Here is a 14,054-nt window from a genome sequence, read left to right on the forward strand (position 1 = left end):
ATACGACAACAAGACACTGCCAAGTGTCCATTCACATGTCTTAAAGCAGGGAAACCGTACGTTCCCCAAGCCGAGGCCGAACCTGATCCTCCTGCCTCAAATCAAAAACAGTCGAGTCGCGGCGCGCCGTTCCTTCTCCCCGGCTCTACTTGTGGGCTTCTTCTCCCGCCGCATCCGCTCTTGTGCTCCGACGCCGTCGTTCCCTCGAGATCATTCTAGATGCTGTGGGATCCGGAAGCCCTGGACTCACTGGATGACGCGGCCATCGGCGACGTGCTACAGAGCTGGGCGAGCTTTTGCGACTGCACCGACGCCCTCCTCTGCGGCCGAGGCGACCTCTCCGCCGGCGCCGATTTAGTCCCTCTCGTCGCGACCCTTTGCGGCTATGGTCTATGCACTCTCGTCCAAGACCACTTCCTTCATTCCCTCGAGGTCAAAATCCACTTGCTTGAATGATGCGCAGCAACCTTGCTTCAATGTTTTCTCCGGTTCTTCCTTAATATAAATACATTTTACTTACTTGTGTCGTTGCCATGGTTTCACATTGCTTACCTGCGGTCTGCTCCGTCTGTTCCTAAGTTTGTTTTGGAGCAACAAATCTATGTTTATGGTTATCCTACCTGGTTTTAACCTAAAACAGCCGGCAGTTGCCAAGTTGATGGACTGGTCTCCTGGTATCTTCATGGAGTAAAGGTTTTTTGTAGGAATAAAATAAAGGAAAAAGACATTAAACCCTGATGCTCGTTCAATCCTTATGCTAGATTTCACTACAAGTGGGTGACCGGAAACTCAGGGACCAATGGGGTAAGTGCTAAACTTTGAAACAAAGTGTGAAACCTAGCCATAACACAGGTAGATTTATCATATTTTTCCCTTTTAAACTTTTGGAGCATTGAACATTATGTGTTTGCGACAATGCTTCTTAGATTGTAAAAGTCCTTTAGGGTTGTTAATTGGTACCCAGCGTCAGGAAAGTTGAGGGTAATAGTCAATAACTAAGGTTTTGATTTACTACGGAATTGTGATAAGGAATGCAAGAAAACTAATTTGCAAGTTGATCAGCTTCAACTCCGGATTTGTCACAAAGGTCAATATGCTGTTTTGTAATGGCTGCCTGAGAATATATATGCTAGTGCGGGAAAATCAATTTATAGATATATAATGTACACATAGATGACCATTGCATGTGTAGGTTCTTTTATATGTGCATTGTCTTCCTTCTTGTTTTGTCCCTGTGAGCTGCTTTTTGGAAGGGCTTGCTAACAGATATATGGTTCTTAATTCTTATAATCTTCTACTATTGGAAAATGCAAGCTCTAATACTGTGAAAAGTGACAGTGAAACTTTAAATTAAAAGAAAAGCTAATCTAGTGCTTAAATCTCCTGTCAATGTACGGTCTAGAGAGGGTCAATTTGCATAGTCTTACCCTTGCAAGCAGTGACATTTTTTTCCTCTTTTGAACCCTGGGTGCCAGTATAAAAAAAAAAACAACTTATTATAACAACAAGGCTCGTTTTCTAATGATGTTTTAAATTGCAAAGTATAATAGCCAAAGTAATATACTAATAGCTGAGGGAGGAGATGATTTGACAAAATATAGCATTATATGGACACAGAATTATTTATAAGACATAATATTTTTTAAAATAAGTGGACTCGTTTTCCTGACTCTAGCATGAGAACCAGCTCCCTATGGGTATACAAGTAAAAGCAATCTGATCAAGAGCGAGAAATTGGAGAAATAATCACAGGCAGTTCTTATACTTTACACACAAACACACACACACATCTAGATATATGCCTCTACACATTTATTTTAATAAGTGTCTATGTATGATATAGGTGTATATATTTTTGTTCTATGTAAGTTCCTGTCAATAGACTTTTCTATACTTTTGTTTAATGTGCTAACATCGTGCAGGAATTATTCAAGTCAAATGCTGTTTTGAAGTTCTGGAAGCATTTTGATGCCTTTTCTGATGCTTCAAAACTAGGAACGACTGATTTCCAAGTGAGATTGCAAGCATCTCAGGCTTCTCTTTCTTTTAAGATTATAAAAAATTCTAACTGATGAAAAAATAAAATTACTTTAGTGCCATTTCTTATTTTGAGTGTTTATGTTACGATTGTTTCTACTTATTTTAAGGTTATGTTGCCCATTGTTGTTTAAACTGACAAAGATTAACACATTTTTCATTTGACCTTCTACTGTTCTACATGCTAGTTGTACTTTGCTGACAACTATTGTGTAGCAATTACTAATAGGAGACATATATGATAAGCATGCGCTTTGCGGATCTTATTAACAAATACATTTTGATCGAATTGCTTATGAATCACAGCAATTAGTTGCTTGAAAGGGGACTTTCACTTCCTAGTCATGTTACTCTTGTATTTACAAGTTTGTTTGAGGATCACACATAACACTCAGGACAGTTAAAGATTTAGAGAAGCTCATGGATTTTTTAATATTATTATTTGTGGTCCATTTTGGGAATAAGATAAGCCTATGTTGCAGAAATGTTGCATTTATGGGTGATTAGCTGATGAGTTACATAAGTGCTATCTCATTTAAATGTGCTGAATATTTAATGTTATCAAATTTAGAGTTTACATTCTCAAGATACAAAAGATGTTTCTTCCATGTAGTTTTTTGGATGAGTACTGCAGTTTAGGACTTTAAGTTCTATAATATCCATTAGCATCAGCATCCAAGCCTTTTCTGGACAATGTGGTGTCATCCATAGCCCACAGCTTAAAGACTAGAAGGATCTTTGGATGGCTTAATAATATCTAGTGATTGGCTAACAATCTGATGAATGTTTTAAGGTTGGTGGGAAATTAGGCAACTTGAGAACATAAAAGGCTAGTTGGTAAATGAATTTATCTATTCTATTGTTACAGGTTGTACCATTTCCTTAGTACTGCGAGGAGTACGGAGCAAGTGGCAAGCTTTTCCCTGAGTGATATCATCATAAAGGCATGAAAAAGTCAATTAGTCTGTAACATAATACCCATCTTTCAGCTTGGAAAATCATGAGCTTATGATGTTTACTTTTTATGTTAACTTGTGATTGTCTTTCGTACCTCTGTAACATTTAACCTGTCTGACCATGCAATGGTCTTAGATGTTCAATTTTGTCTCTCTACTTGGAGTAATGCCAAAGGCAACAGCTACTTGTGTTTATTTAGCTTTTTTTCTTCATGTTCCATGCCTTGGAGGTTGAAACAATGTGATCTTGTTATTTACTGTGGAATCTAGATGGCCTTTCTAAAATTAGGTTATTCAGGATATATGTTATAAAGTTATAGAAGTTCTTAGCTTATGCCATGATCCTCGACTGTGATTTATGATTGTGTATCTGCAATCAGCAAGTTCTACTATGTATGTTGAACCTGCTATGTTATCAATTTCCTAAATTGGCTTACACAATTGCTGGTGCAGGAAAATTGGACTGAGGAAGTACTAAGTAAATCACTGGAAGAGATATGCTTGGAAAAGCATTATCAAGAGAAATGCCTTTTGATGCTGGTCCATGCTTTGCAGTCATATGACGATAGCATAACTGATGAAAAGATGAAAATACAAGATTATAGATCCAGTCTTACTTCCAAATACCAGTTAATGGTGTCTTCCATTCTTTTAACAACAGTACCTATGCATTTTCCTGGTGCGTTATCTTTAGGAAAAAATTGCAAACATCTCCTTTTGATGTATGTTTTCATATCCATTATCAATATAGATGTTAAGTCTTACATGCATGTATAGTGATATATTTATTTCATATTTGTATTATATTGTCAAGTCACACAATTTTGCATCCACAAGTCTTTCCAAAAGGCTAAGTTAAAAGGAAGGTCTACCTGGTTAGTTTTAGACATGCAATTGAAACTCTAGTAAACACTGCAACCTAACAAAGTTCCCATCAGACTTTGTAAGAGATAAAAAAAGGGCATTTGAAAGAGAAAAAAAGAGGGGCATGGCAGCATGTGGTAAGAGACTCGTTTTTACAAGAAATCAATCTGAATTCCAGAATAGTCCATGAAACATTACCTTGTTGCATTAACATATGAATAAGTGTGTACATATTGCATAGTGCTTGCATGTAACATGTTTTTTGATGGGTGTGCCAGACTGTCAATAGAGAGACAGATTCTTATGATGTTATTATTATAAGCACTGGATATTTTTATCTATTCTTTTCTGGAGATCTTGGCCAGATTTTGTTGGCTTATTTTGTTTAGTTAGGGCTATTGGAAGAGTGTTTTCCTGTCTTAAACTAAGAGAAAACTCATTTTTTCTTCTTTTTATTGCTATCTTGTATCAGAGAAAAAAGAAAGTGGTTTCAGAGGAAAATCATCTCTTTTCATTTCTATCGTTACTACTTTTGTCTATTACAGAGACTGAGTTTCTCTTAGACTTCTAGCTTAGAAATCTGTCTGTCCCATGGATTGTGTGCATGGGTGTGGAAAGGCTAGCTCTTGACGACACATAATATCTTAGTCCCCTTAATGATTGCATGCTCAGGTTTGCCTTTATCTGTTTCCATTTTTCTTTAATATTATTGTTTTATTCGTTAAGTCTACTTACCATTTACTTCTAGAATAGGTTCTTAAATTAGCGTAAGCTGACTTTTGATACCTGAAGAAGTGTCCATGCCACCATGAATTGTATTGTCTCTTGAAATATTTGTTTAATCTTTATCATATAAGTCTAATCTTATATATTCTCTGATATGGAATCTTTGCTCCTACCTATGCGGCCTCATACTGCATGTGCACCATATACTGACCTAGCTGCTCGACCAGCTTCTGTGCTTTTTAAGATCCTTGTTTTTCTCCACTTCTTTCTGCTGTCCATACTCCATAAATTTTGCATCCAGATTTCATGGCGGTGTCCTATATTATCTTATAATCTACTCATATTCAATGTTTGTAATTTATTAACTTGGATGCATTCTCTTATTGTTTGAGTTTCATTCTCAAGTTTTTGTACTTGTTGGTGTAAGCTTTTTGTTTTTCCTTTTTACTTGGTATTCATATTTGATTGTGGCTTTGCTCCATTCACTTGATTTTCAACCAACTTCTAATATGTAATAGATTTGATTTATTAAACTTTGCTTGTTATTTCCAATTGTTGACACTTTTTAAGTTGGTTTACTGTTTTCCAATTGCCAACTGACATATCGATCAGGGCAAATTTGCCTAGGCATAGATTCAAAAACTGAATTACTTTAATTTGGGCTAAAAAGATTGTAGTATAGGATTGATGGACATTTGGTCAAGTTCTCCTTTAATTTCCTTCAAGTTGGTAATAGGCTGATATATTGATGCATTCGACTTGTACTATTCCTTAATTTTAGCCAATCAAATTCTGGTACATTTCCTTAGCTATGAACACAAATTACTACTCATATCTTTGACTGTAGCAGTTGTTCATGTCTTTTAGTTACTCAAGAGTACAAAAATGTGCATTGATATATGCATTGTTTATCACATATTGTATTATAATTTTGTCTACCTATTAAGCTAGAAGCCGAATGAGACAATTGCTCATTTTGATACAATGCATACACAGGCAGAATGAAGTTTGTGGTGTTTTTTCCCATCTGTATAATATAGAAACTTATGGCATTCCTTTCTTAGGGATACTCCGCTCATATTTTAAGGAAAAGTTGGAAGAACTAAGTAATATGATGGCTGTGGGTCCTGAAGAAGATGGTTGTGAGTTTCAGTTTAGCAATAATGGTTTGGGCCAGCCAAGTCAAAGACCCATTGGGGTGGGTGAAATGGATATCGATACGTGCTACCATGGTTCTACTTTTGCAAAGAACAACACCTTGGTTAACAACATTGGTAAAGTTGTTTGTGATCTTAGAAATCTTGGTTTTACATCAATGACCGAAGATGCCTATGCTTCTTCAATCCTTTTGCTTCTAAAGGTTAGTATTTCCAATGTTATGTAGATGCATCATATTAGTGCTTTCTATGTTTTTCTTTTCAATTTAGATAGCTTTTGAATTGTATAAGATATTCTTTATTTCCCAATATCTATTGTTCTTGACACTAATATGAATTGTCCCCACAACAGCATAAAGTTCATGATCTAGCTGGTGATGATTATAGGACTCCGGTTCTGGGATCTATTAAAGATTGGATTCAGGTACTTTTTTTATATGTAGTACTGAATGACTAAAGTGTAGAAGAATGTGCTGGTAACAGTTTGGACATGTGTGTAGCATAAGATCTGCAAAATATCACTTAATAACTACTTGGATGTTTGTGTTGATTTGCCACCTAGGACTGACATAAGCTGGCAGGAGAGGGGTAAACGGCACAACCTCACACAAGCAATTGAACATGCTTTGTTTGTTGGGATTGTGCATGAAATTAGAAAAACTCGGAAACTTGACTTGTTTTTAAATGTGCTCTTGGGAAAGTAGTCTACTGGATAGCAGCTCATCAATCACATTTGGTGGTTAAAATAATTATGAAGAACATTGCCTCAAGCAATCTATATAACTATGGTAGTAGTCTGATTCTGAAGGCTGGCACATATAAAAGTAGTTTAATCAGATAACAAATCCTTTTCCTCCATATAGTACTACACTTGGCTGTCTTTTGTAAGACTGTCTCAAAGCATGACATATAGGAAAGTAGTTTACTGGATAGCAGCTCATCAATCTCGTTGGTGGTTACAAAATTGTGTAGATCATTGCCTCAAGCAATCTACATGAATTTAGGAGAACATATAAAAGTAGTTTAATCAGAAAAAAAAATCCTTTTCCTTTATGTAATACTACACTACTGTCTTTCTTAACACAACTAGATTGACCTGTCAGGACCTATTGGTCCAGTGGGATGGTTATAGTTAGTTTATGCATTTTCATGCTTATGTATTAGTATTATATTTCAATAGGAAATTTCTTATTTTGTGATAACTGGGTTCATCTGTTATATATTTCCAGTAGCTATATCAAATGTTTACTTACTGATGTTTTCATGTTTTGTTCACCCTCAGGCAGTTCCTCTCCAGTTCTTACATGCACTTTTAATATATCTAGGCGACTCACCTGCACAAGATGATGAGTCATCTGGCCTTAAATCACCGTTGGCTTCATCCCCTTCTTACCCAGGAATAGAGATGCCTTCAGAAGGGCTTGTGAGATGGCAGTTGCGTCTTGAATATTTCGCTTATGAAACATTGCAGGACTTGAGGATTGGCAAACTTTTTGAGATTATCGTGGATTATCCTGAAAGGTTAGACATCTCTGCCTCTTTTGTTTGGCATAATGGTTTTACCTATTGGATTGAGAGAAAGCAAGTGTTTAACATCATATTTTAACATTTTTGATATATCATTTTCTTTGAAGAACAATAGCCAATAGTTTCATGATAGAAAAGCCTATGGATGGCTAGGTTCTTCGACTTGAAAACTGTTGGACTTTTAACAATGCACCTGATGAATATTTGATCGTGCATGATACCCATTATGTTTTATTCTGTATCAGTATGTCCAGTACTGGGAAATTTTTTTCACTTGCCTCAAAATTTTCAATGTGATCATGAATGTCTCTGTTCATTGCGAAAAGTTCCTTCATCTGCATCATACATAAAATAAAATGATATTCTAAATTTCTAATTGCATATTTTGGATCCAACTTGTTTTACCTTTTGAGGCTTCTAGTAGTGACACATGATTTGTGTTCATCTTCATTTTCTGACTTTTCTTTACATTGTTCATTTAAAAAATTTGCCTTTGATATTTGCCTCAAAAAACTCTGCATCTGATTCTTTAAATATGTACAGTTCTCCTACCATTGAAGATCTGAAACAGTGTTTGGAGTATACTGGGCAGCATTCCAAGCTTGTTGATTCATTCATTTCTTCTTTGAGGTATCGCTTGCTTACTGCTGGTGCATCAACCAATGACATATTGCACCAATATGTGTCCACTATCAAGGCACTAAGAACAATAGACCCCACAGGGGTATTTCTAGAAGCAGTTGGTGAACCAATTAGGGATTATTTGAGGGGAAGAAAGGATACCATAAAATGCATTGTAACCATGCTTACCGATGGGAGTGGGGGAAATTCCACTGGTGCTGGAAATTCTGGTGATAGCCTTCTTGAAGAGTTGAATAGAGATGCAGAAAACCAAGAGAGTGCTGATTATGATGATGATACAAATCTTGATGATAAACAAGCATGGATAAATGCCGAAAGGTATTAATTTTCCTTGTAATATTTATTATTTAACTATTTCCATCAGATTACATTGCTCTTCATTTGTCCATAAGCTTGTCTTCTTATTGTTAGATGGGAACCTGATCCAGTAGAGGCAGATCCATCAAAAGGTAGCCGGAACAGAAGGAAGATTGACATACTTGGAATGATAGTTGGCATCATTGGCTCAAAGGATCAGTTAGTTAATGAATATCGTGTTATGCTAGCAGAAAAGCTTTTAAACAAATCTGATTATGATATTGACTCAGAGATACGTACTTTAGAACTCCTTAAGGTGGGTACCAACACAAGATCTGCAGAACTTAGCAAAATCTTTGAATTTGCTAAAGTATTCGCTACATATATATTTTGGACTTCTATATAGATCATATGTGATTTTTATTTGAAAGTTCGCTATTTAGAAAATTGAATCATGTAACCATTTTTTCTCAACAGATACACTTTGGGGAGGGAAGTATGCAAAAATGTGAAATTATGCTTAATGATCTAATCGATTCAAAGAGGACAAATGCTAACATCAAAGCATCTATATTGCAGCCACCTGCCCCTGGTATGTCAAGGCTTTTAGTCAAATGCTACTTTCTATTCCTGTCTAGTTTTGATGATTTGTTGCTGCATTAATGTGCATTTCTTAGGTTCTGAGCAAGAAGAGACATGTTTATCCCTTGATCATCTTGATTCCACAATAATCTCTTCCAATTTTTGGCCAACCATCCAGGTACGCAATCTAAGAGTCTTATGGGGTCCTAGTTGAGTAGAAGTTTTTTTGGTGAATAAAGATGGTAAACATCTATTCATTGAAAATAATAGTATGTTTATACTTTATACCTCTTTTTACATTAAACTTCGTACTCGATATTTAATTCTGAAACTTTTCTTAGAATTTGCTTACTTTTCGTGTATTTCCTCTTGCACTATGGTTGACCTTGTAGAAAACGCAGGCAGAGTCTCTTAACATCCCCACTGCTGTTGAACAACTGCTATCTGATTATGCGAGGAGGTTTCACGAAATCAAAACTCCTCGCAAGCTATTATGGAAGAAAAATCTTGGGACAGTGAAGGTTAGAGACTCCTGGGGACTTGTATCTTTGTTCATGTATTTAATAATTTACTTTTTGTGTTATCTTTGCTAAATAATTCTTATGAACATTATTCTGCTGATTATATTTCATGAAAATAGTCCTTTGTATGAAGAACTTTAATTCTTTGGTGCATTATCTTTGTTATTGTTCTGTCTTTAATTGACATTTTCTTTATATTATTGCTACTTCAGCTGGAACTGCAATTTGAGGATAGGAGCATGCAGTTTACTGTAAGCCCATTGCATGCAGTAATTATTATGCAATTTCAGGAGGAAACTAGGTAAGCACTCAACTGCTATACTTTTTAGATTTACCACATTGTAATCAAATTAACTTTCTTTAACTTGCTTCAGTTGGACTTCTAAGAACCTTGCAGCATCCATTGGAGTTCCTATTGATACACTGAACAAAAGAATAAACTTCTGGATAAGCAAGGTACAGGGAATAAATCCTTACAGCAAATTGTTAAATAGTTTAACCATGGATTTAAATTTCAGTCCGATGCCAATACCCGTCAGTAGCCAGTCCAATACGGGCTGGTGCACAGACAGTATGAGTCCATATCAATTGGTATGACCTGACTAATTGTAATCATCATCCAACTCACTGTTGTATTAATATTCATCAAGATCAAATTTTTAAATGACCAATTTTGATAGGAAGATAGCTTATGTGATAGTACTCTCTTGTAACAAAACTTGTAATCCCATGGTATCGTAGCTACAATGGCACATGGAACTGTAAATATCTGTTCACTCTTGCAACCTAGCTCTGTGTGAAATATCATATAACAACACAAACCAGTTTGTAATTTACATGGATGATCCAGAAAATAGAAAATGCATTTCCATTTCCAACTTTAACCAAATTTACGTTGACTCAAGCCTAGAGTATTTTGAACTTAGATTAAATCAAAATTTTCTTTTGCAATTTTGTCACTGTGGCCATGATAGTGATGATATCTTGATACATGTTGATGAATTGATGCGTCGTGGCTGATGAGTCGGCACGGCCTGATCCACGGGTCGATGTCGGGAGCCTTCGACCGGTTGAGCTGGTTGCCAAGGTCAGTCACGCCCTCAGGACGGGGTGCTGGCGTTGGAATGTTGATTGGCGTCTCTCGGTCAGGATGCTGGTTGGCGGCTCTTGGTCGGAACGCTGGTTGGCGGCTCTTGGTCGGAATGCTGGTTGGTGGCTCTCTGTCGGGATGCTGGTTGGCGGCTCTCCGTCGGGATGGTCGTGGCTCGGGGGGTGGCCACTCTCCTGTACATATGGCTCTCATCGGGTGGTTGCCGACTTTGGCCCCCCAACGGGTAAGTCGGTGCTTGGTTGGTTTGTTTTGCCTCTCCTTGGGCCAGATGCCGGCCAAGGGTTTTTATACTACTGTACGAGGGCCGGCCGTACGCGGGTTTGGCATGGCGGCCAATCCTCGAGGGACGAGATGGTACCTTTGTGCGGCCGCCGTCCTGGGATGCGCGAAACGGCGCTATACGGCGTCGTCCCGAGCTTTTCGGGACGGGACGTACCGAGGAACGCCTTGGTACGGATTCTGGCTCGGCGCGTGGGAGTGCTCCTCTTACTGACCTGGCGGTGGCGTGGCGTGGCATGGCATTGATTGTGACATGGCCCGGACCCAAAATATACCTTCTCAATACAGTCACACCAATTTTAAAATTTGATCATGAGCTTAACCTGATATGTGTAAGTGTTTTTGACTGTGTAATTTCAATTCCTTTGCTTTTCAGTAATCCACACTTTTGTTATTGCTTATCTAAAGTCAAGACTGGTTTCATAGTCACATAGGAAATATCTTGGGATCAAGACTTGGCTTCTCAAAAATATTATTTTGACAGATGGCTTCTTGCCTAATGATCTTCAACTATTATTAGTGAATCTTTGGCATCCTCAATCAGTTATACTGCCAGCTCTTCAACTATATCCTTTATTATTGACGGAAGTTCAATTTCTATATTTTATTTCTTTTCTTCCATGTTCAAGTCTTTTGAATGTCTATTTTGGATGCATAGCATATTTCTGGTTGTTATCTGTTGGAACTACAAAAGAAAAGGCAATTCAAAAATCTTGAGTCAAGTTGATCTGACAAAAGAAAAAAAAAGATCTGACAACAATTTTGCTCTGGTCTGTGATAGTTGTAAAGTGGCAACATATTTTACTGCAGTTTGAATGTACGTATGTGTGTATGTACTTGTGTATATATATGTGTGTATGTACATAATAATACCTGTGCATACCATTAAGTTAAATGTGTTCTCTACAATATTTGAAAATGAAATCGTAGAATGAATTCTCTCAATCTGGAATCTCCCCCAGCTGTGTTGTTCCGTTCTCTCTCTTATTTTTCAAAAATTACTTTTTTTCTAGTATCCTGCATCTGAAAGAAAAATTCAACGTATACACATCATTGGGCCTTTATTTTTGCTTAATAATTGTGAGGTGCAACAAATATATCGTGGTTCCCTATCTAATTTTTAGGCAGAACAATATGTAAGATAGAACTTTCATAGTTGATAAGTACATTCCTTTTCTTTCTATTTTGTTTTCATCTTGTTCTAGTTTCAAGATGCTGAAGGCATTACTAGTAGATATATGGAATTATGGATCATGTATTGAAACCATCTTCATTTATACTTTTACATGTTTCTTTTATGTTATGTAATTTCTTTTCAAGTAAATATCTCTCTGCAGTCAGTGGAACTAATTCTAGCATTGCATATAATAGAAACTCAGTGATGTTACTACTTATGGTTGCTAAGTTCACTTTCTTCTGCCTTTATCAGGGAGTTCTCGCTGAGTCTGTTGGATCAGATTCTGATAATCATATTTTTACCATTGTCAGTGACATGGTCGATCCAAATAAGACAGGTATAAACAATACGAGATGTGAAGGGATACTAGCAATGGATGAGGAATGTGAGAGATCTGTTGCCTCTGTTGAGGAACAGCTAAGGAAAGAAATGACAGTATATGAGGTTTGGTTTCTGCCAAAATCTAGATATCTTTTTTCTTCCCTTTCTGCTTTCTGAAAACCAGCACCTTAGTAAAAGAACAATTTTCATTCTCATAATGACTAATGATCTGTGGACCTAAATACATGAAATTTATAGTCTCTTTCACCTTTATAGTTCATGCCAGCTTTATTTTGTGGTCTCTGAAATTTTGACTTCCGACCTTCATCTTGCTTTATCTTTCAATTTGTGCCAAGAAATTATGGCCCAGGTCTGCCTGACCTCCTTTTGTCTAGCATCCCCATTCAACCTTCTATTCGGTGATGCAGAAAACAGTCCAGCTCAATTGCTGTATTTTGTGTAAGATGTAAATGAACATTATTTTATCATCACATACAAAATGGTTTCTACTTTGTACAGAATTTCTAGAAACTAGTATAAATGTACTACAACCTTTTGACCACACTGAAAATTGCAATTGCTTCTTAATTCATTTTAAAGGTAATCTCCAGGAGGAACCTAAAAGTCTTGTAGATCAGTGTGGCAGACCAAGTGTCAATTGATATGTTAGCTTTGCTAATAGAGTATCAAATCATGCTGAGTTAGATGCAAATGAAATAAATTCTAGCCCTGTTATCTTACACATTTCTTGTTTCAGAAATTCATTGTTGGGATGCTCACAAACTTTGGCAGTATGACATTAGATAGGATACATAACACTTTGAAGGTAAGTAGCACAAGTAATTTTGCTGCAAGGAATTTCACCAGATTGTGTTCAAGTGTAATACTAAATTTGGCTCTACATCATCATCAGATGTTCTGTGTAGCTGAACCTTCATATGACAAGTCTCTCCAGCAGCTACAGAGCTTTCTTTCTGGTCTTATATCAGAAGAGAAACTAGAAATGAGAGAAGGGTTATACGTCCTGAAGAAGTAACAATATCCGTGCATGCATATTTCGAGGAGAAAAGGAAGGTGATACCTTATTGACTTGGATAATCGAACGATGCTTTGTTCCCTAATTACACTCAGATACTTTGGTTTCAAATTTCAATGTCCATGTGTGCTATCTTTTATCTCGTTCTTCTTACATTCTTTAAATCCATTGTTATGTTTTTACCTACCAGTGATGACTAATATGTTGATCTGCAGGAGCATAACGTCCCATGGGGAATCATTTCTTCAATTATAACAGCACCGGATCCTCCAACTCTAGTCTTCTCTAAATTAGCTCTGTTAATCTCAAGTAATCTTCTGGGTCAATACCAATTGGTATTTCTATGAAGTACTGATGTTTGCTTTACCTGTCATTGTAAATGCTTCCTGAGATTGAACTCTGTTGAGCTGCAACAAGATTAGAGTTTGTGCAGGATCATCAACGTCTTCTTTCCAAAAAGGAGAGATGATGTATCTGGAAGTGAACTACAATTCGGAAGGCAAGACGAGCATGGCCTCAACACCTCAAGCTTAGAGATTGTGTGGTGACTGAAATCAAACAAAACACTTGCCTCGGTTTCTCTATGCTTGCCTTCATAGCGATGATCGTGGCACGCTATTTGTCATTGTGAATCTTAGGAGCTTATGGTGGTAGATATTTCACATTGTTGCTCAAACTATTCCTAAAACTCTCTAAGATTGTCCGAATGACTGACATACCACTGTTTTCCTCTAATTTACTGTGAGCCTTGTTGGATAGATTATGATTGCACACAGCCATTGATATATATACATTGTGTCGAGAAATTTAACACAGCAGTT

At 36.8% G+C, this 14,054-nt stretch overlaps 1 protein-coding gene across 2 annotated transcripts; it reads left to right on the forward strand.

Annotated features, from left to right (window-relative positions):
- The first annotated feature begins 7 nt into the window (after positions 1-7).
- LOC135632450 (anaphase-promoting complex subunit 2-like) lies at positions 8-13,991 on the forward strand. Of its 2 annotated transcripts, XR_010494706.1 has the most exons (18): positions 8-432; positions 1,923-2,012; positions 3,447-3,672; positions 5,648-5,943; positions 6,093-6,164; positions 7,023-7,261; positions 7,811-8,227; positions 8,321-8,522; positions 8,684-8,798; positions 8,884-8,966; positions 9,190-9,309; positions 9,522-9,610; positions 9,684-9,765; positions 12,129-12,320; positions 12,955-13,023; positions 13,111-13,271; positions 13,449-13,542; positions 13,667-13,991. XR_010494706.1 is itself a non-coding variant. In XM_065141043.1 (17 exons), the coding sequence occupies exons 1-16, from the start codon at positions 220-222 to the stop codon at positions 13,231-13,233; spliced, it is 2,628 nt and encodes an 875-aa protein (XP_064997115.1). In that variant the 5' UTR covers positions 8-219; the 3' UTR covers positions 13,234-13,271; positions 13,449-13,991. The 2 variants fall into 2 exon arrangements, 1 of the variants encoding a protein (XP_064997115.1); XM_065141043.1 differs by having other exon boundaries at positions 13,449-13,991.
- Positions 13,992-14,054: the final 63 nt, after the last annotated feature.

Source organism: Musa acuminata, chromosome BXJ3-3 (genome assembly GCF_036884655.1).
Source record: "Musa acuminata AAA Group cultivar baxijiao chromosome BXJ3-3, Cavendish_Baxijiao_AAA, whole genome shotgun sequence".
Classification (NCBI taxonomy): Eukaryota; Viridiplantae; Streptophyta; class Magnoliopsida; order Zingiberales; family Musaceae; genus Musa; species Musa acuminata.

What these genes read in the sequence shown, in the direction of transcription:
- LOC135632450 (XM_065141043.1), top strand. Translation starts at nt 220, where the DNA reads ATGCTGTGGGATCCGGAAGCCCTGGACTCACTGGATGACGCGGCCATC. An exon ending in ACTTCCTTCATTCCCTCGAG is followed by an intron (nt 433 to 1,922) that starts GTCAAAATCCAC and finishes AACATCGTGCAG; the next exon opens with GAATTATTCAAGTCAAATGC. An exon ending in GGATACATAACACTTTGAAG is followed by an intron (nt 13,024 to 13,110) that starts GTAAGTAGCACA and finishes CATCATCATCAG; the next exon opens with ATGTTCTGTGTAGCTGAACC.